This window comes from Lynx rufus, unplaced genomic scaffold, assembly GCF_022079265.1.
Source record: "Lynx rufus isolate CCGP_SWC_20201006 ecotype Redwood Valley unplaced genomic scaffold, mLynRuf1.p SCAF_10, whole genome shotgun sequence".
NCBI classification, from domain to species: domain Eukaryota; kingdom Metazoa; phylum Chordata; class Mammalia; order Carnivora; family Felidae; genus Lynx; species Lynx rufus.
The window spans coordinates 42690025-42712895 of record NW_025814824.1 but is presented as its reverse complement, the minus strand read 5'-3'; the positions used below and the strand labels follow the sequence as shown (position 1 = coordinate 42712895).

The window sequence follows — 22871 nt, the reverse complement described above, 5'->3', positions numbered from 1 at the left end:
GCTGGTCTCAGATGGTGTTTAAAAAGCACATGCCATGCCCACCAGCCTAAGAAGATACCACCCATCACCATGACTCTTGTGGGATCACACAAGTCAACCAAAGATACTCGGTGGGGCTTGATGACCTGGACCACTGCGGTCTGCACTTGGGATGTGTTGTAAGCAGCATTACCAAAGCAGTGGTTAAACTTAACTATCTGGGTCAAGAGGAGGTAAGCCTGCCAGCCTAACATCCTAATGAGGCAGGGCAACCAGAATCTCCACATAGTTGATGGGGAAGAAGCCTGACTGGCCATGAAGCATCCCCTCATACCAGTTCTCATCAATTTGGTTAGTGAGTGTGATGATATCACCCTCTTTAAAACCCAACTCCCCTTCATTTTCAGGTTCAAAGTCGTACAGAGCTCGGCAGCAGGGCTGATCCATTGGGGCACCTGGAAGTGAAAGCAGGAGAGAAGAACACAGAAAGACAAGGGGTATTTAAGTCACATATCTACCACCTGCTGCACCTGCCCGGCTTGCTGTCCCCCTTGATTCCTCCCTCACTCCTCTTCCTGCTGAAGCTTCCTCTTGCGGCTCATGCCGAGTCCACTGCATGGCATCTGCTCTTTACCAGTCTTCAGAAGCTTTCTCAGATTTCTGGAAGTTGTTCGATGCCTGCTTCCATGTCCAGTATGAAAAATAGCCTCATCTACGTTTGTAACACATGCGCCACAGTCCATCAAGTTTTGCCTTCCTGATGATGTCCAGAGATGGGAGACCCAGTGACTTAGGGAGTTTTAATGAGATTTAGGTCAATAATATAACAAGGCCAGAACCCTTTCCATGTTAGCATTTTAAAATCTCTGCCCATGTGAAAGAGTCAAGTTAATTACATGAAGAATGCTTGGCAACCTCAGAATAACAGTGCAGTTTTCACTTTTGAAAGATAAAGACTCCAGCCTCTGCGAAACTGCTGTAATGTGGTGAAAACAAAACAATATAAGACACCGGGTTCAAGTTCATATTCTGGGTGACCTTGCACAAGGCACTTATTTCCCTTTCAGTTTCTTTGTCTAACATTAGAATTCACAGCAGAACTTACTCCACACTACTACTGTGGCTATTAACTGAGATCACGTAAAAATTATATAACTTTGTAAATTGTTACATATATAAATAATAGGAGTACATCAGAGTTCTGGCACACAAAATATAATGTACTCTACCTTGAGTAAAATAATGAAGAATGGAATTGTATCTTAAAAGTGATCTGTTTTAAGTGAGCATATATATTTTATACAGCATGTATCCACATAGGCACATCAACTCAGATAAGTGCATACACCTCCCATGTCTTCTAGATGGCTTGAAAGGGAAACAACATAACCTATTTTTTTTTTTTTTTTTTACTTAAAGCAGAAAATGAGCAAGTCTCCAAAGAAAGGGTTAAACATGCGGTTGGCTTCTGAACAGGGAGAAGCAAACTAGTCACAACAGACATGACTAGTGCTTGTGGCCAGCTAGCTTCTAAGAGCCACTGCTGTTTATAATACCTGACCCTGGGGGCTCCGAGAAGCCAAGGGGAACGCAGAGGGCAGAGGGCGCTGACTGTCACCACACACCTGTTTTCCTTCATGGTCTCCTGAGAGCATCTCACAAAGCATTTCTTACCACAAAACATTAGCACTGGGCTACAGGGAAAATAGGAGACACTGCGTATCTTTGAAGTCCACATCCAGTTTTAAGAGAGTTTCCACTTCTTCAACCAGGTAAATGTTAAGGTTGAAAACACCTCAAGCACAGGTTTTTACCTAATCTGTGTGTAGGGGGTGGAGAGCAATGGTGCCAACTGAAAGAATATATTACTGGGTATACATCAATATTCCTGATAGAAAATAAATTTTAGCTTTTACTGTACCAACCTCAGTTACACGGCATAATGAGTTGGTTGAAGGTTGCGGAAGGAGAGGAAGAGAGCAGATGTTGAGATGAGAAATACATTCATCTACAGATATATTCAGCCATTTGCTCCCATGACTTAAGAAATCCAATTGGACATGTTCCTGGAGCTGCTGTCTGTGGGTTATATGTGAGTGTATGTGGGCACGCCCTGCCAGGGGCATTTTCTCTCATGCGTTCTGGAACACAGAGAGTAAAACAGGGGAAAAAAAGATGATATTGCTGGCACCAAATTGGCTCATTAAGGTGACAACACAAGAGAAGGTCCAAATCAAATGTGTTACTTAAGAGGTTAATGTGTGCTAATGATGGAGAGGGAGAGAAAAGGGGACAAAGAAAGTTTCCTAGAGGAGACAAGAGGGAAAAGGAGGAAAGAAATGATCAATGAGAAAAGAAGGAAGGAGTGCTTTGAAAGAGTTTCTACCTGACAAAACCATCCTGTAAGAAATATATCACTGTACAGTTCTTGTGCAGCCCGACTGGACTGCACCTAGAATTTACGGACAAGTGCCAATGGGAGGTGCCCAAGGCTCTTATAATGGGGTCTGCAGGTCTCAGCTCCTTACCTGCAGGTTTGGGTGTACTGGTGTGTGAGAGGCCCCCGTTGGGCTGAGTACTGTCTCCAGTCGGAAACTCCAGGCTCATTCGTGGTTTAGGCTGATACTCCCTTCTAGGCTGAGATGAAGCTTGCCTTATTCTGCATTAAAAAGAAAAGGTGGGGAGGGGGATAAGAGTATGTAGCCAATTAAGAAGCAAAAAGAAAAGCAGTGATATCCAGGAAGGCTACCAATGTGGAGCAGGGAAAATCTCAAAAGAACCCATAGCCGTCTTATCTGTAGGAGGTCTCTGCTTTCAGTGGTGTCCCTCTGGTCATGCCCTCACCATCTTCAACCTTTCTCTCAATCCCTCCCTCATTTATTCAGAGCTCCCTGTGAAAATTTGCTGGGAACCCAAAAATGAATGAGACACAGTTCTTGCCCTCAAGCAGCTTATGGTGTGTAAGGGAGATGGAACATAACTGAGTACCATACACTGTGGTAAGTGCGGTTATGGAGATACATACAAAATGCTACAGGAACATGGGGGTGGGAGTGGGCAGGAGTCTACCTGCCCAAAGAAAGGCTTATGGAAGGAGAGAAAACACAGCTAAGAGTCATTTCCAGATGAACAGTCCTTTCCAGAAGAACTCAAGAGCTTGAAAAGATTTGGAAGGAGGAAATACCCTGAGAAGAGTGAGCAGTTTGAGATACAAGAAGGGGAAAGAAATGAGGGAAGACAGGAGGAAAGTGGAAAGGTGTAGACAATAAATATATTCCGTACACCCCCAAGTATTCTCCATAGTCTCAGATGCATATGGAGCAAAGTGTACAGATTTGCAAGGACAGGGAGAGGTTAAGATATGGTGACTGTAGAATGATACTGACTTTGAACATATTTCAGAGAGATAAAAGGAAAATGGCCCTTCTGCTCAACAGATGTCACAAAGACATATAATACTTCTTTAGTATGTCGAAGTGCATGCTTTTAGATCTTTCTTGAGGTTTCCGAGTGTTACACACATTTCCATGAGGGTGCATGGAGGAAAGCTGCACAATGTGACGTGTGTTACAGTAAGGACCTCTAAGCTATGCAGGTTGGGACCTTGCAACTCCAGGGAGCCCCATTCACAAGACTACCCTCACAGTGGGGTGCACCTGAGGAGACGGAACAGGCACACGAAAGCTGTCCCTCTGACAGTGGAGGGTTCTTACATGGTGTGAAAAGATACAGGCTTTCAAACAGATTATGCCTGCCTGGCAAACCCTGGTGACACCACGGTGTGACCCTAAGCTAGTTACTTGATCTCCCTGGGCTCCCACCTTTAGGTGAAGCTAATTATACTTAGTTTACAGAGCTGTTTCATAAGATAGGTGATGATATGCCTCCAGTACGCACACAGAGTATCTGCTCAGCAAATCACATCCATTATCCTCGGTAGCACCCGGCTTCCCATCTGTGGTGGCCAACACACAATCCAAGCACTGACTTCTCACAAACACAAGAGTACACTCAAGGGAACAAAGTAAAACAAAGCACAAGACCCACAAAAGTCAAGACAAATAATCCACAAAGTGCCTATGCAGAATCAAAACTTTTGGCACAAGTTTTACTTAAAATGGACTCCATTATTTCCATTTCTTTACCCATCATTTCATAGGAAGAAAATGGAAGTGTAAAATTCAGGAAATGTTGAGATACCTTTCTTCCAGTCTGACAGTGACTTGCTGCAGGATCTGGACTGCCTGCTTGTGGTATTCCAGCTGGGCTTGGACGAGCGCAGACAGCTGGCTCACCTGTTCGATCTGCAGGCCGATGGGGTGGGGGTGGGGGTGGGGGTGGGGGGGGGAGACACACCTTAGTTACCAGGTTACCCTCATTAAGCAACCACTCCTGCCCCAGCACATATATGACAGAGCTGCCCTGACACACAACCCCAATCTCCAGCCCCAGGAGATATTTCAGGTTCCATATCAGTTAAGGATAAGAAGCATCCATATGCTTGGAAACACCAATACCACAAGGAGTAGTTAGGAATCCAACTGAAGATCACATACAACTCTCACTGAAAGTCTCATTCTTAGCTACAAACTTCCAGCTGGATTTGGCTAATTTTATTGATTTCTTATAGGAAGAAGATACATTGACCAAAGGACTCTTGGCTCCCTGTACTTTTCATGCTCTGTCAATATATTAGTGTTGTTAATAAAAATGTGAATACTGATTTGTCACAGGGGGAAGCATGGAGGTAGTGTGTTAGGATGGAAAACGTTTTGTCCTCTTTCAATCTATCTGCAATGTAAAGAGGCTGGGTCAATGCTTGGGTGCATTTCAGCTCTAATATTCTAGGCATCCTCAGTTACTCTTCATTTTGTGTCTCAGGCTGTGACCTAGCTGAGTATTTCCCTCCAAGTCAGCAGAGGCAATGCTATTCCATAAGTTTTGGGGTGGAATGGGGCCCTGGGTGGAATGGGGCCCTGGGAAGGAACACTGTGATTCAGGTCACACCTCGTGCCTAGAGCACCCTTCTTTAGCAGGCAGGTGGAACACCAGTTGTTTCACATAAAGAAAAACCTACACTGTGTCTCTGGGTGGTGGGAAAATCCAGGTATGTTCAACACGCCTCCCCTATCACCAGTCAGGGCAAGGCGGGTAAGTGATAAGCACATAAAGGCTCTGTAAACATCTTAGAAGAAGTTGGTCGGCAAATGATAGGGCCAGAGGTGAGAGTGAGCAAGAGCTTGAAAGCTGTTTAGCAGGTTTTATTACATGAGCAGTCAGAAGTCCTCATGGCTATGAGGCTGAAAGGACTCAATGGAATATAATTTCTAAAGCCACAAATAATAATTTGGTGCTCTGGAAATGTAAAAATAAATTTAAACTTCGTTATACATGCCCCCAAATACAGTATCTGTGCTACAATCATCAAACTCAATTGAAATTAGTTTTTGACAGAAAATATCAACTTTACTTCAAAATACAGAACATCTTAACCTATATTGGGACCCTCAATTCTAAATGCATTTTAGGTGATACTCTTTTATAATCTGAAGCCAATTTGCCAAATATTTCAACAAAGTATTTTAAGCTACTGAACCTTTACATGAATCATCAGAAAGATTCTTCATCTTCTCACCACTGGTAATTCTTTAAGGTCATTAGGAGTCAAACATCTAGTTAGATCAAACCATGATAATCAGGAAAAAAACCTTACCATTTCTTGATCTACTTTATTTTTTCAATTTTTTTAAAAGAAATAACTATCTGCTGAAGTTCTCACCATATAGTGTAATCAGATATGCACATTTTAAATTACATAACCCTTTAACATAATCTTGAGTCTCAACGGCAAGATTAAATTAGAAACCACAGGACAGTCACTCACATCCATCTCTAAGAGATTAAACATGCTTGACTCAGCAATTTCTTTAGATTCATCAAATTTCTCCAGAGCCTGACGGAGCTCTTCATCTGGAATCTTGCCTTGTCGTTTTTTCTTATAATCAAAGTCCAGGCGTCGACCCTCCAACTTCTTTAGATGATGCTGAAAAAGTCAAGGGCGGCAATATGCTTTGAAAGGATTCATGGAAAGGGCCTATTTTTAGTCTACTTCTCTGTCATGCCTATTAGCCTCCAAAATAAGACAGGCTAAGTTCTAAAATATCATGTTACCAGAAAAATAAAGAAACCTGCAACAGTGGGGCAAATGCTTCCAAAGACTAAATGTGGAGAAGCATCTTTAAAAACAATTAAGAGTAAGAAAGAAATTGTGGGAATTACCAGTGCCCTTTATTTTCTGACCTTGCTGGGCCAAAACCAAGCTGGGCATATGTGCATACCGCCTCACATGTGGAAAACACTGCTACATAGAACCCACAAGTTCCCATCTTCAAGAGAAATGGTAGCTTGCAAGAAGGCAGAGGGAAAAACACTTCCCTTGAAAAGAAGTGAAAAAGACTGGCATTCTTGTTTTTTGAGTCCTAGAACATTAATGCTGGAAGGGACTTATCTTTGAGGAAATCAGTCTGTTAGAATCACATAAGTTGCTTATCAGAAATATGGATTACTGATCACCTGCATTAGCATATCCAGGGCCAGCATCTAGTAATCTCTATCTTAACCCTTAGCCCTTGGTGACCGATGTAGCTTTCAGGGAACCACTGATGAGTTTAAGTCTCCCATTTGGTAGATGATTAAAAAAGTGGAAAAAACCTAACTCAGAAGGGACAATAGACGGGGTCTAATGCCCCACAGTGCTCTTCAATCCCTCCGTGCATCCTTCCCCACTGCCAGGCCACCCAACGTCTGCCCAACACATCTAGTGACAAAGTGGGAAAGTCGTTTCCCACTGCTACAAAGTGTCTTTTGCAAAGAGCTGCAGTGTTGCATTACTAATGGGTGGGAGGAAACGCTAAACTTCCCTGATCCTGGGCGTGTATGGAAAGAAAGGGAGGGAGATGAAAACAGAGTTGGGAGCAGGAAAGAAAAAGAGGAAGAAAAATATCCTAGACCTTCCCTTCCACTGTATACCCTGCCTGCAATCCACACCCTGATCCAAGTTAAATGTTTGCTCCTTTGGAAGGGATAGTCTTAAAACACACTTGAACTTGCAGTCAGGGTAGAGTATTGGAGGTGGGGTTAACATTGTAGATTTAGAGTGAGTCTGCCACTTACTAACTGCAATCTTGAGCAAGTGATACGGGGGAGGAGACTAGAGAAAAAGCCGTGTAAGGGATTTCAAGCTGTAGATGACCACATTACAATAAAGTTAAATTTCAGAGAGGTTCCATAAATATTTGTTGAAGGAATGAATGAGTAAACATTATACACACAGATGGAGGCAAAGCCAGGTGAACTTTATTTATTTGGAAGAGCTCACTCTTCTCCATGTTTTATAAAGTTGGTTATTCTTCCTCAGTCCTAACAATCATCATGAAAATATGAAAACATGTGTTTATAGAATGATAGTATAGCTATTTACCTAAGCTAACAATGGATACATCTAACAACTGTTTTAGAGGGTGAAATCAGCCCAGAAAGACATAATTAATAACACTGGATAGTATCAGGGAAGGATATTATTCTTCTGGAGAAAAAAAAAAAAAAGCTTGAAAAACCTGAAGACTGAATGTGGAAAAGTCAAATGTAATAGTCATAAGAGGCCCAATCATAATAGTGGGGCAAAAGAACTGCATTTCCGGTTAATCTCAATTTGTCTAGCTGGGTTGTTTTTAATTCAAACCTGACCGCACACGATAAGCTTAAAACAAAAGTTTTGTGAAGAAAAAGGACACCTACATCTGCACAAACTGCTTGCTTCCTAAAGGACTGGTTGCAGATACCTGAATTTCTCTCAGATCTTTGTCATGAAGGTTCTGAAGGGGGTCAATGAAGTTTTGCTTCACCTCCATGTCCAATGAGTCTTTCACCTCCGAGAGCTCCCGCATGGCCTCCCCCACTTCACCAAGGGCTGGGCCTGGAAGGGGAGAATGAGTCTGTTTCACGTTAAAGGACAAAGGTGAAATGTATATGCAGTCACAGGGCCACCACAGGTGAAAACCCAGGGACTACTGCCTGTCTTGCGAGGACAATGGAGATGAGAGGCATTACATAATGCCCTCTAGAGAGCAGTGTGTTTCCACCTAAGACAGTCCATACAGTACAAATTCAATGCTACCAAGGGGGAGGTATCTCTTATTATGAAGAACATAACATTTTGTTTTTCCTTTAAAAAGCAATTTTGGAAGCTCTCTACCCTCCCTTGTCAGTACGGGCTTTCCCTAATAGGGAACCTGTTTAAGGCCAATGCATTTAGCAGAAGCAAATATAAGGAACAGACATTTATTTGCTGAGACTTCCCATCATGAAGAAGTGAAAACAGAAGTGTTTAGTATGGTGACTGAGTCGGACAAGAGAGGGGTGAAGGAATTCATCTGGGGTGGTAGATCTCAGAGAAAGCTTATGGGGCAAGGTGTTACATCATACAGACTGTTCCCTCTGCCCTAATATTCAGTTATGTCAGACACACTCCACAGTGAGCTTCCAGGCATCTGGATGTGTTCACCAGCTACTGTAAAGATTAGGATCTCATCAGGGAAAAAGAAAATAACTAAAACCTCTACTAAGACAAATCACACTAAACATGAAATGACTCTGAAGACAAATTTTTGGCCCATGCATATAAGATCTAAAACAGAATCAAAATATAAAATGGTTTGAATAATTTCCTGCAGCGTCTTACTGGCACTAAGTCCCCACAGACAAATGAAAGAACAGAAGTGTGAGAAAGCACACATTACCAAAGTTGCAATCATCTCCAAGCTCTCTTCCAAACTTGAGCATGGCCTCTGCCAGCAGTGCTTCTGCCTGGGGATAGCCTGGCCCTTTCTCCTGGCCACGGATTTTTGACATGGTGTTGATCATGCTGAGTTTAGCTCTGGAAGCTGGAGGCAAAGAGATCACAGACGTTCACAATAGGCAATGTGATATAGCAGAGACAGGGCCGGATGGAGAATCAGACCTTAACTGGCCCATAAACCACCTCAGCTATGAACAATTACATCTGCACCTTCCTAGCTTTGGTGTCTTCATCTGTAATATGAGGAGGCTGGCCTACAGATTGATATAAACAGACTTTTGTTTTTTTTAATCACCAAACTTTCCCTTTCTTTCAATACTTACAAGGAACTTAATAGAAAAAGCAAAGCTCTTCTGGGTGGAGATCCTACCCTCATGTGGTCTCCATCTTCCTGTGTACTTTTCCAATCCTCTCTTCACTGTGGTGGCTCTGGCAGTACCTCTGTGGAGCTGGGAGGCCCCATGGGAAGCATTTTGAAAACTACTGAATTATGCATTCTCTAAGTTTTAGGATTCAAGTTTATATTTCAATTCTAGGAGTCTATGGACAAAAGTAGGAAATTGTTAATTCTTGCCATGGGAGCCTTATGCCAAATTTTACTTACACCCGTTTTTTCAAAATCACTGTTCAACTAAGATTCTGATGGTAAACAGACCCATGAACAACAGAAATACTGAGTTCATTAAAAAGACTTAATCACTTCCCTAGAACATAATGGCTTCTGAGAATTAGTTTCATGCCACAAAGAGCACTTCAATTTCTTTTTTGCTATTGTTTTTATAAAAGATGCTTAGAAGCAACTCCAGTTTTCCTGGAAGAAAAAGTTTTTCTAACACAGTGTTAAAGAGAATTTCTTGATGCTAGGATACTAGATTTCCTCAGGTTCATTATTAGAGTTGGGCTGTACATTAGCCTAGGATTGTGCCCAGGATCCCATCTGCATGGAAACCCCTGAATGAACCACTGCCAAAGACACTTCCAGCATTATCAGTGGCCGATATTTAATCTTGAACATTTGTTTCAAATAGTTTTTAAAAAGTTTTTATTTCAACTCTAGTTAATATATAGTGTTATATTAGTTTCAGATGTACAATATAGTGATTCAACAGTTCCCTATAACATCCGGTGCTCATCACAACAAGTACACTCCTTAATCCCCATCACCTATTTAACTCACTGCCCCCTCCATCTCCCCTCTGGTAACCATTAGTTTGTTCTCTACAGTTAAGTCTGTTACTTGGTTTGCCTCTCTTTTTTCCCCTCTACTCATTTGTTTTATTTCTTAAATTCCATCTATGAGTGTAATCATATATTTGTCTTTCTCTAATTGCCTTATTTTGCTTAGCATAATACTCTCTAGTTCCATCCACATCAATGCAAATGGCAAGATTTCATTCTCTTTTATAGCTGAATAATATTCATATATATCACATCTTTTTTTCCCTCAGATCTAGGGTTAGGGATAGGGCCAGGGTGAGGATATGTGCCTGGTATCCTGCAGGTCAGGTCCCTACAGAGGGTGTTAGGGTTAGGGGTTAGGCTTTAGGGGTGAGGGTAGGGTTAGGGCTAGGGTTAAAGTATGTGCCTGGTATCCTGCAGTTCAGAGACCTCTCCAGAGGATAAAATCCCGAATTTATGCTAGAATGGGAATAGACATGTGAGCCATCTATTGAGCTGAGGCAAGGTGGGATTTAAGTTTTTATTTTAATTCCAGATAGCTAATATACAGTGTTGTATAGTTTCAGGTGTACAATATAGCTATTTAACACTTCCATACATCACAAATAGGCTTTTATTTAAATTTGGGATTCCAAGGTCAAAACTGGAGATGAGGACAGTTATCATGAGAGGACTCTTCCCAGCCTAGCCCCAGGGATATATATTATAATGAACAAGGAAGATATGGTGCCTCCCTTTAGGAAGTTTACAGTGAACTAAGGGGAGCATCTATTTTAAAACAATTAGAATGAAGTGCATATACTAAGTGCCATGGTGGGGGATTATAGCAAGTTACAGAAGTACAGCATCACCTCAGTCTGGGGGCAGAGGGCATTGCAAAGAAGGATTCTGGAGGGAAGTATCTTTAAGCTTAGAATCACATAGTGACTAGCAGTTAGTTGAGCTAATAGTATATGCAAAGCCTGGTGGTAACTGGAAAAAAAAATATATATATATATAATTCAAATTTTCCTTACTCTGCTTTTCAAAGTATATATGTGTTAATTTTCAAAAATTGAAATTGCTACATGGTCACACATTTTTGAGGGAACAGTATTATTAGAGCATATTTTCAAAGCCTTTTCCAAAATAAGTCGTATCAGAGATCCCGGAAGGAACACGGTCCCTGCCCTCAGTGTGCTCACAGTATAGTGAGGTGTGAAATAAACAGACAGTGGCAACAAACATAAATGCAATGATGGCTAATGTGTACAAGGTACTGGGGGAGTACAGAGAAGAAGCCATAAAAGCACAAATAAAAGTGAAATAAGCAAACATCAGACAATAAGAATTATAGAATGAATAGAAGGAAAGAAGATAAATGGAGGCCAATGAAATACAGTGCGGAAACCACACATGGTAGTTAATCCCTTCAAATCCTGTTTTGACTACACTCTGAAGACTTACTCCTTTTACAAAAGTTGGTATTGATTTGTGCTATTTATAGCTTGGTTCTGTTAAAAGTCCTCTTGTGGTTAAGTAATGACCAGAAGTAATTGAAATGGTTTAATACTGTGGCTGATTTTCAAAGTCATCATTCTTATTCTTCTACTAATTACTTAAAAATATCTTGGAAATTTTCTACATTTTCATGAAAAGGGTAAAGAAAACCATACCTATTAGTTTATTTCTTCAAATCCTCTAAAATATCTATTGATCCACATATTATTCTCCATACTATGAAAAGGCTGGCTTTTAAATTCATTCACAAACTCCTTAAATATTTATCAAGAATCTCTAGTTAGTAAAATTTCTGTGTTCTTGAAAACGATCATCAGACCTCTGAATTCATCATCTTTAAATATAACATAATTGTATTTAAATGATTTTTTTAAAGCTGTATTTTAAGAAACAGAAAGTAAACCTGGAAAATACAAATTTCAGACATTAGAATTCGTATAGTATGGTCTCTTCTCTTTCAAATTATCTTTTTTGCTTTCTCATAAATTTTCTCACAAATTTTTACAATCTCTGAGGCTACAGCCCCATATTTACTGTTCCAGCTTTGCTATCCTAGTTCAAGTTGCCCCCACTGGGTTTACTGCTGAAACAGCTTGTCAACAGTAATCCCTCCCCTGGTCCATGGGAACAGGATCCTGGTATGCCGATGGGTGTATCTCCCAGATGGGTTAGCATAACCCCGTGTACACTGTGGATGTTTAACACATGCCCACTGAAGGAAGAATAAATGAAAGAAGAGATTATCTTGAAAACTAGTAGAATATCATGGCAATGGTTTCCATAAGTAGACTCTGCTCACATCCATTGGCTCATGTGCCTAAGAGCCTATAAAAGCATAACAGAGAATGAGAAATAGAAAACTTGTTTCTTTTTGTTGAAAAATAAAAGATTTTTTAGGAGAGAAGGGAAGACATCTATCTGACTCAGCTTAGAATAGGCTTCTATACTGAAAACAGGACATTAGGGCCTATCCATATAGTGAACAATGAGATTTCCTCTACCCACTTCCCCTAATTGTCGCCCAGAGAACTGGCAGCCAGGTTAGTACCTTCCAGGTAGGGAACTAGAAAATTTTTCTAGGGGGAATACAAATAATCCAAAAGAAGAGACCTACAGACACTGGTAGCTGTTAAGTACCGAATACACCAATCCAGGCTATTCAGCCTAGAAAGAAGCTATTACAGTTTATAAGCCCCCACTAACTCCCACACAGCTTTACTGCCATACACTTAAGTGGAAAAATATAGACACCAACACCAGATTTTGAAAAAGGTTTCTAACATAAAGGAACCAAAATAAATAAGGCAATTACAGGAAACAAACCATTCTTGGAGGGAAAAATAACTATCACTAATATTCTCAGGTGTCTAAGACACTTTGTCCATGAAATAAAAAAAGAAACAAAGAAGAATTCTTAGGAATTAAAATATAATTTAAGTTTAAATACGAACTTAAGTAAAATATAAAATTAAAAATCATGGACACATAAAGTTGAGACAAATTACCCAAAAAATCGTACAAAATTTTAAAAATAGAGAGAAAATCAGAAAGAAAGCATAAAATCAGGATCAGTCCAAGAGGTCTAATGACTGAATAACAGAAGTTCCAAAAAGAAAAAAACACAAAGAAATATAAGGGTAATAGATTCTTTTTAAAAGTTAAAGAAAATTTCTGAGAACTGATGAATGTGTGTTTCCTGATTGGAAGAGGCCACTGAATGTCTAACACAATGGATAAAAGGGTCCACGTGGAGGGCCATTAATAAGAAATTTCACTGAGAACACAAAGAAGTTCCTAAAACCTTTCAAAGAGGAAAAAATAGGTTATATACAAATATCAAGAATTAGAAGGTAATTGAACATGAGAATATCATGAAAAACATGAGAAATTTCCACGTAAACAATGTAGTGATGACTAAAAATTTCTTAAATAATATATAATTCTATATTCAAATTATCAATGAAGCATGAAGGTAGAATGATGACATTTTCAGACACACAAAGAAGGATTCTGATCATTTTTCTTCCCAAGCTAATGGAAGAGGCAGTCTACCAAAATGAAGGTGTAACTCAAGAAAAGGGACAGTACAGAATCTAAAAAAAGAGATCCAATACAAGGAAAGATGTAAAAATGATGACAAAAGGAAATCTCAAGATGGCTATTGTGCATCATGCACTAAGGGCAACTGTAGCTGATGCTACACATCATAACCAGGTCCACATAGCAGAGGAAGCCATGAGCTACAAGGGAGCTACAGGCTCCCCAAGATCCTCCATGGGGTCAAGTTACAGTTATCTACCACTGTACCTTGCTTTATAATGCACCCTTCTTTGGCTTCCCCTCTTCCCTACTTCCCTCAAGGTTTCCTGGAATCACTTCCCAAATCAAACTCTAGTGCTCATATCCTTGCCTCATGGATTGCTTCTGGGGGAACTCAAATTAGGACAACAAGCAATGTGGAATGCAACTTTAGATATCTCAAAAATAATGAACACCTGACATGTTTCAATATAATGAAAGAAGATTCACATATGTGGCAGAGGGTCTGGGAAAGAATGAAAGGTACACAAAAAGTGAAGAAAATGAGAAATAAAACAACTACTAACTCCACGAAAAACAAAAAGGTTGTACAAGAAAGGAAATATAATCATATTATTTTATATGTCTCAGCTCCATACAAGTTTACAAGGATGTAAAATGTAAATACTGAATACTAATTTAACAAAAATTATGCCACAAACATACTGGTAATGAGGGAGGGGAAGGATGTGAAAGAATGGGAAGATAAGAGCAAACAATTCTCATCTTCCAAAGTAGGAATCAAACAGAAAACTTAAAACCGGAAAACCAAGCATTAGCATGTTGTTTCAAGATCAGAAGTAAAAACCAAACAAAGAACCAAAAGCATCTTGAAAGTGTTGTTTCTTGAAAATGGGTGAAAAAATGCAACTCCAAGGGCACTGTTTTTTGTAAAAAGCACTGTAAAATTATTGGACTATTTTTAATATGTACATGTATTACTTCCATTATAAATAATTAAATTTAAAATACTTCCCACTTCCTTCCCTCAGGAGACCTAATTTAGTAGCTGAACTGGGTAAGAAATACTCATGGTATCTTGACAATCTGGGCACTGCTCTAACTTCAAAGATCTTTCAGCCAGAAAGTTTCATATTTTAATTAGTTTAAGGAGAAAAGAACAAGAAAAGTTAATAAGGATTAACAAGTAAAATGCCATTAAAAAACCATCGAAGAAAAGGGCTGGATGAGTCCACACCCACTTGATTTCTGGAAGCAATTGTATCCAGTCAACTTGAACCAGAAGAAGAAGTAAAATTATGATGACCATAAAAGGCTGATCTTTTCCCTAAAAAGGGGTCCTATTGTTGTGTGCTCCATAAAAAGGCTGTTTATTTTTTGGCCTAATGTGGAAACTACTGGGAAAACTCAGAAAACTCTACTTATAAGTCTTAGTTTAAAAAATGTTTACTTCTTAATCCAAAAGAACAAACAAGAAAGCCACCAAGGTCTTGTCTTTCACAGAAATCAGCACAGTGCATTAAAATAAACATTAGCTTTGGTTCAGACAAACATAGGTAAAAATCCAGTCTCAAAATCTTGCTAGCTGTATATTCTTGAAAAATAATCATTCATAAGGTTGTTACCTGTATTCAATGATAAACTACAAAAAGAGTAACTAGTAAAGCCACACAACCGGCACTGGAGACAGAGGAAAGCATTGCCTTTCTTCCCTTTTCCAAGTCCTCTTTTTTTTCTTTTTTTTAATGTTTTTATTTATTTATTTTTTTGGGACAGAGAGAGACAGAGCATGAGCAGGGGAGGGGCAGAGAGAGAGGGAGACACAGAATCTGAAGCAGGCTCTAGGATCTGAGCTTTCAGCACAGAGCCTGACGCAGGGCTTGAACTTATGGACTGTGAGATCATGACTTGAGCTGAAGTGGGACGCTTAACTGACTGAGCCACCCAGGCGCTCCATGTGCTCTGGAATACTGCCAGCTTCACTGTATGGGGAACTACATTTCCCAGAATCCCTTCTCCATATGCTTCACAGAATTGGTGGAAAGCGAGATTGTGTGAGACTTGGGAGGTGAAGGGGAAGCAGTAGTCCTAATACTCTGGAGGCTGTGACTGCATAGAGGAGGCAACAGATTGATGCAGAGCTACAAATGGGGTCCAGCTCATTCCCCCTCTTCCCTACTCTGTGTCCAGCTCTTGTTGAATACTGATTCTGCTTACCAAAGGTGACCTTAGACCCCCCAAAGATCTTTTGTTGCAAAAGCAGACATAGTAACTTTGAAGAGCCAACAACCTTCCACTACCTTCCATAGCTTTGGCAGTTCTGCTACAGCAGCTGGACCTGCCTACCAGATTCCTCTTTAGATTCCTGTCTAAGTCCACTCACCTGAGTCAGGGCTGGTCAGTGACTTTTCTCTAGTCTTTCAACTCCATATTTTTGGCATTATCAAGATCTTTCAATAACTGTGCAAGCTCTAATTCCTTTAATAAATCTCTTATTTCATGATATCCACAGTGACTTTACTTCCCTGACTGTGCCCTGAATGATGCAATGTGTGATGTTCTTGTAGAACTAAAAAAATTTATGATGTATCATATACAGAATCCTAAAATTATTACTTATGTCAACAAAACTGGCTGTAACTATTCCAGTTCTACAAACCTGTGTTTTGAGAATTAGACATAAAAGAGAATAACTGTGGGTAGGAGTTAGCTGCTAACTGTGGAAAGAACGGTAGAAAGGGGAGCCAGTTTAAAAAAGAATTAAGACAAAGACTTTTTTTACATGTTTGTTTGTTTGTTTACTTATTTATTTTTATTTATTTATAGATTGAGAGAGAGAGAGAGAGAGAGAGAGAGAGAGAGAGAATGAATCCCAAGCAGACTCTATGCTATCAGCAAGGAGCCTGACAAAGGGTTCAATCTCATGAACCATGAGATCATGACCTGACCTGAAATCCAGAGTTGGAGATGCTCAACCGAGCCACCCAGGTGCCCCAAGGCAAAGACTTTGGACTCAGACTGTCTGAGTGCAAATCCTAGCTCTATTTCATGCTGGGCAATTTTGGCCCTTAGTTTACTCATCTGTAAACGGTACCTCTCCCTCACTGGGTTAGGCTGATGTAAAGACTAAATGACATAATGTATGTGACAATGCTGGCACATGATAAACAGTCAACAAATGTGCTCATATCTCTATGAGCACCACAAATGCTAAGAAGTTTTGCTGTGTGATTGTGTTATGAATTACTTAACCTTTCTGAGTCTCAGGTTCTTCATCCACAAAAAGCTGAGGAAAAAAACAAGGAGACAGCTGGATAATCCTTATACCTCTTTCAAGTTCATATACTCAGGTTTATTCGTATTAGATACAAAACCCTGAGCTCAGGGAAAGCATACCCTGGCCTTCAGACATAGGAAACTTCTGGCAGTTTCTTCAAGTTACTAGAACTGTTCCTCTTCTTGGAATAGCCTTCCCTCTCTCTGTCTACCTGCCACCATAACAGCAGATACCACCCCCAACCTTTTCTTACAAAATCTTTCTCAATCACCCTTTACCTGTACTGCTTCCAAGTTTAAGTGACCCCTTCCCTCATTTTGCCTCTACTGTGCCCTGTATATACACTGATAATATCTCTTGATACTTTCTCCCTTTTGTGCATGTCTGTTTCCTGATACAAGTTCTACTGAATTCTAGTACAGGGCCAAGCATGCAGCACATGCTTACTTATTAACTGTGGGCTGGATGTCTTTATTTAAAAGGTTTGGTTTTTTTATACATTTCTTTTGCAGATGTCATTTTTTCTAATCCTTAAGAAAATCATCCCTATTCAAAAACACCACAATCTCCTACTATGCTCTGAAATGCAGCTAGAGCCTGATGATAAGATCTAATTACACACTAACTTTGTGATCTGACAGGATGATTTCGGAGAGCAGGTCATGCTGATGGCAATCTGCATGGCATTCCCCTTGCACAGACTAGATTCTAAGATTTATGAGGCTGCCAAGGTTCTTCATTTCTCTTAAAATGCAGAAGGGTGGAATCCCACTTCCTATTTACAATTAACTAATACTGGCTCTTGGGTAGCAATTCATCTCTAAACTATGTCATGGAAAACTGATTTATTTGAAAATGGTAAGAAACTGATCTAATAATCTCCCAGAATCTGAATATGAGCTCTCTTTTCTCCAACAAAAGAAAGTCCCTAAGCTAAACTGTAGGCCTTAGCACAGGGGATACAAAAGACAAAACGAGTACAAGTCAATGAATAGGTTACATTGGAAACAATTATGTATTCCTTGATACAGAAATATTGATTTGTATTGCCTGATTGATTTACTAAAAATCTGCTTTTTAAAGATTTTTTTGTGATAAAATGAACAAAACAAGTATTTATTTAGCACTTAATGTGTGACAGGGACTGTGCTAGGGAGACTCTAAGAGAAGCAAGGCCAAGCCTCCACTCTCAGTGAGCTTCTTGTCTATTTGGAGAGTCAGAGGGCGCTCCACTCACCGTGACATGAGGCCAACGGGGGCCATGCTGTGGATAAGGTTCTAATGAGTTCACATCACAGAGAAGAGTGGTAAATTCCATCCAAAATAGTAAGGCTTGGAAGGCTCATGAAACAAGGTGACACTTGAGCTGGGCTTTCTCAAAGGGTAAGCTGTACAGAGTGGTGGGAAAAGCCATTCTAGTTCCCTGGAGACTGAGCAAAGGTACATGAAAGTGCCTCGCATATCTGGAAAGTTCAAAAAGTCTTTGGCTTAGGTGAAGAGGCCATAAAGTTGGAACCGTGTTGTGAAGGGCCTGGAGTTTTACGCTAAAGAGCTTGGATTTTGTTTCGTAGACAATGATTTTTGTCAAAGGTTTCTGACACAGAGGTATTTCAGATCTAGACCTTTAAAAGGGCTTTAATTCAGATTAAATCAGACTGTGGTTTGGGAAAAAACGATTCTTAACATCAATTAGGGAAAGTGGGAAGAACTGTAGGCAAGGAGACTAGCTTTGAGAATACTATGATGAATGAGTCCTAAGAAAAAAGGGATGACTGTTATAGTCCTTTGATGGTAGCATTAAGAGGACCAGGTGACTGATTAAATGAGGACAAAGAAGAGAAGCCTCTGGGATGATGTTAGGGCAATGGTTAGCTGCCTGGTGGAAGCACCTGGGGAGCTTTTCTTCCAAAATTAGTACTGGGTCAACCAGGTTCCATAAGGAAAAACACTGACTCTACCTCACACTACACCTAAAAATCAATTCCAGGTAGACTGCACATCATTATCTATGAAAATAAATACACTACAACTTTTAGAAAATGATATAGGAGAACATATCCATGATTTATGAATGCAAAGATGCAAAGATTTGCAAAGATTTCTCAAAATAGGGCACAAAAAGCAATATCCATGAAGGAAAGTATTTATAAATTGGACTCTGTTAAAACTAAATGCTTCTTTCTTTTTTCTTTATTTATTTGAGAGAGAGTGAGAGCACAATCAGGGGAAGGGCAGAGAGAGGGAGAGACAGAATCCCAAGCAGGCTCTGTGCTACCAGTGCAGAGCTCGATGTGGAGCTCAAACTCATGAACCATGAGGTCATGACCTAAGCCAAGATCAAGAGTCAGACGCTTCACTGACTGAGCCACCCAGATGCCTCAATACTTCTTTCTTTTAAAAAAAATCGTTAGAAATAATTACAAGGCAACCAACAAAGTGAATTAAAATATTCGCTATATATATATATATATATATATATATATATATATATATCCATATCCAAAACAGGACTTATATCCAGAATATATATTTTAAAAACCTCCTATAAACCATTATGAACGAAATAACCCAATTTAAAAAATGGGCAAAAGAGACAGGCCCTTCACAAAAGAAGATATCCAAATATCTAATGAACATCTGAAAGGGCTTAATTTCATTTGTTATTCTGGTGATGCAAGTAAAATTGCACTGAAACATACTCACAAGAATGGTTAAAGAAAAAATAAAAACCCTAGAAAGTATCAAGTATTCAGAGAGTATAGAACAGCCTGAATGCTTGAATAGTGCTGGTGGTAGAACAAATTGGTAGAACATTTTAGAAAACAATTTAGCAATATCTACCAAAGCTGAACAGCTGTGCCCCAGCAATTCCACTTCTAGTCATATATCATAAATGTATACATGAGCAATAGACATGTAAAAAAATAGGCTATTCCAAATAGCCAGAAAATGGAAACACCTAAATATGTATCTGTGAGGAAGTAGAAAGGTTGTGCTATATTCTTACAGTGAAATGCTATGCAGCAATGAGAATGGAGGAACTAACCCTACATTCGACAGTAACATAAAGCAGAAGAAAGGAAATCAGATCAAAAGAGACATGCTTGGGATGGCTGGCTGGCTCAGTTGGTACAGCACATGACTCCCTACCTCAGGGCCATAAATTCAAGATCCATGCTGGGCATGGAGCCTACTTAAAAAAAATGTACATGCTCTATGATTCTAATTTTAATGCTTTATTTATTCTTGAGAGAGAGAGAAAGACACAGCATGAGCGAGGGAGGGGCAGAGTGAGCCAGGGAGACAGAATCCAAAGCAGACTCCAGGCTCTGAGCTGTCAGCACCGAGCCCAAGGTGGGGCTCAAACGCACGAGCCGTGATATCATGACCTGAGCTGAAGTCAGACACTCAACCGACTGACCCACCTCAGCGCCCCTCTATGACTCTATTTAAAGTCCTGAAACCTGGTGGTTCAGTCAGTTAAGCATCCAACTTTGGCTCAGGTCATAATTTCACAGCTCATGAGTTCGAGACCCATGTCGGGCTCAGTGCTGACAGCTCAGAGCCTGAAGCCTACTTCGGATTCTGTCTCCTTCTCTCTTTGCTCCTCCCCTACTTGCAGTCTTTCTTTCTCTCTCTCAAATATAAATAAACATTAAAAATAATAATAAAGTTCTGAAACAAACAAAACCCTATGTGTTAGAGGTCACAGGGCAATTTTTCTGGAGAGGGGCTTTTGGACTGTCAGTAACATTCAGTTTCTTGAACTAGTACATTTACACAGGAGTGTCAGTTTGTAATAACTCATTAAGCTAAACAGTTACACTCTATAAACATTGCACTTCTTTTTATGTTACAGTTCAGGAAGGAAATCCTAATGTCTGTGTCCCACACCCACATTTCTGATTTAGTAGGTATGAGGTCTGGCCTCTGATAGTTTTTAAAGTGTCCTAGGTGATTCTAACGTGCAGCCAAGGTTGAGAACCACTGCATGAGTCTCCAGACTGAGTACTTGTATAGGTAATGATACAAATCTAACAACACAGGAGGAAGAGAAGATTTTGGAGAGGAAGTGTTGAAGTATTTCAATTTCCGCAAATACAAAGTCTAATAGTATCCACAAGGTTGCACTACACAGTAACTAAAAACGTGTGGGTCTTGAGTCCAAAAGAGTAAAAAGAGGCAGCTTGTTTGGTAACATTTGGAATATTGAAGGTAAAGCTAGTAAATAACAGAAGGAAGGGGAATAACATTCCAACTCCATCAAATTTCCTCTAGGCGTAAAAGCTGCAGGTGGAAAACCCCCATGTCTCCACAGGATAATAGAAAAAAAAAATCCTCCTCTAAAGGCTTTTACTTGTGGCTGTCAACTTGGTGTATTTCAGAATTACTTAGAAAACGTTTTAATTTCTTTTAATGTTCATTCATTTATTTTGAGAAAGAGAGAGCAAGAGAGCATGCACGGGAGCAGGGGAGGGGCGGGGGGGGGGGAGGGAGGGAGGGAGGGAGAGGGGGAGAGAGAGAGACAGACAGACAGACAGACAGACACACACCCAAGCAGGCTCCATGCTGTCAGTGCAGAGACTGATGTGGAGCTTGAACTCACAAACTGTGAGACCTGAGCCAAAATCAAGAGTTGGATGCTTAACTGACTGAGCCACCCAGGCACTCCTATTTAGAAAACTTTTTATTTGGCTGCTTAGAATCTTTTGGTTGTTTGTTTTGTACATTTTTTATCTTTGGTTTCACATTCCCAATCAAAACAGTATTTTCCAAAGTTACTTAAGTCACTTCCTTCTTTTAATTGAAGTATAATTACAGTGTTATATTAGTTTCAGGTTCCAATATAATGATTCAACAATTCTATATATTAGTCATGCTCATCTTAAGTGTACTCTTAATCTCCTTTATCGATTTCACCCATTTCCCTACCCACCTCCCTCTGAAAACCACCAGTGTTTTCTCTATATTTAAGAGTCTGTCTTTTGTCATTTTCCTTTGTTTCTCAAATTCCACATGTGAGTGAGTTACATGGTACTTGCCTTTCTCTGACTTATTTCACTTAGCATTATACCCTCTAGATCCATCCACTGTTACAAATAACAAGATCTCTTTATTTATGGCTCAGATACCATTGTGTGTGTGTGTGTGTGTGTGTGTGTGTGTGTGTGTAGCACTTCTTTATCTATTCATCTATCAATGGACATTTGAGTTTCTTCCATAACTTGGGTATTATAAATAATATTGTAATAAACATAGAGGTACATATATCTCTTTAAGTTATTGTTTTTGTTTGCTTTGAGCTAATCCCCAATAGTGGAATTATGGGATCAGATGGCAATTCTACTTCTAATTTTTTGAGGAGCCTTCAAACTATTTTCCACAGTGGCTGCACCAATTTGCATTCCCACCAACAGTGAACAGGGTTCCTTTTTCTCCATACCCATACCAACAGTTGTTATTTCCTATCTTTCTTATTTTAGCCATTCTGACAGGTGTGAGATGAAATCTCATTGTGGTTTCGCTTTGCATTTCCATGATCATTGCTGATGTTCAGCATCTTCTCACATGTCTTTTGACCATGTTATCTTCTCTGGAAAAATGTCTATTCAGGTTCTTGGCCCATTTTAATCTGATTATTAATTTTTTTTTGGTGTTGGCTTGCAGAAGTTCTTTGTATATCTTGAGTATTAACCCATTTTTAGATTATCATTGCAAATATATTCTCCCATTAAGTAGGCTGCCTTGTTTTGTTGACGGTTTCCATTGCTGTACAAAAGTTTTTATTTTGCCATAGCTGCAATAGTTTAACTTTGCTTTTGTTTTCCTTTCCTGAGGAGACCTATCTAGAAAAATGATTCCATGGCCTATGTCAAAGAAATTACTGTTTAGGCTTTCTTCTAGTTTTATGATTTCAGGTCTCACATTTAGGTCTTTATTTTTAGTCTATTTTTGTGAATGGTGTAAGAAAATGATCCAGTTTCATTCTTTTGCATGTAGCAGTGTCATTTTCCCAGCACCATTTATTGAAGAGACCAT

General features: G+C 39.7%; 1 protein-coding gene across 1 annotated transcript in view; it reads right to left on the bottom strand.

Moving 5' to 3' along the window:
- Positions 1-234: 234 nt before the first annotated feature.
- Positions 235-22871, bottom strand: part of SH3GL2 (SH3 domain containing GRB2 like 2, endophilin A1) — a 170522-nt gene continuing 147885 nt past the window's right edge. The window contains 6 exon segments of the mRNA XM_047098158.1: positions 235-434; positions 2508-2638; positions 4180-4283; positions 5864-6022; positions 7821-7954; positions 8778-8921. Of these exon segments, the coding sequence (XP_046954114.1) occupies positions 235-434; positions 2508-2638; positions 4180-4283; positions 5864-6022; positions 7821-7954; positions 8778-8921 (872 nt within the window).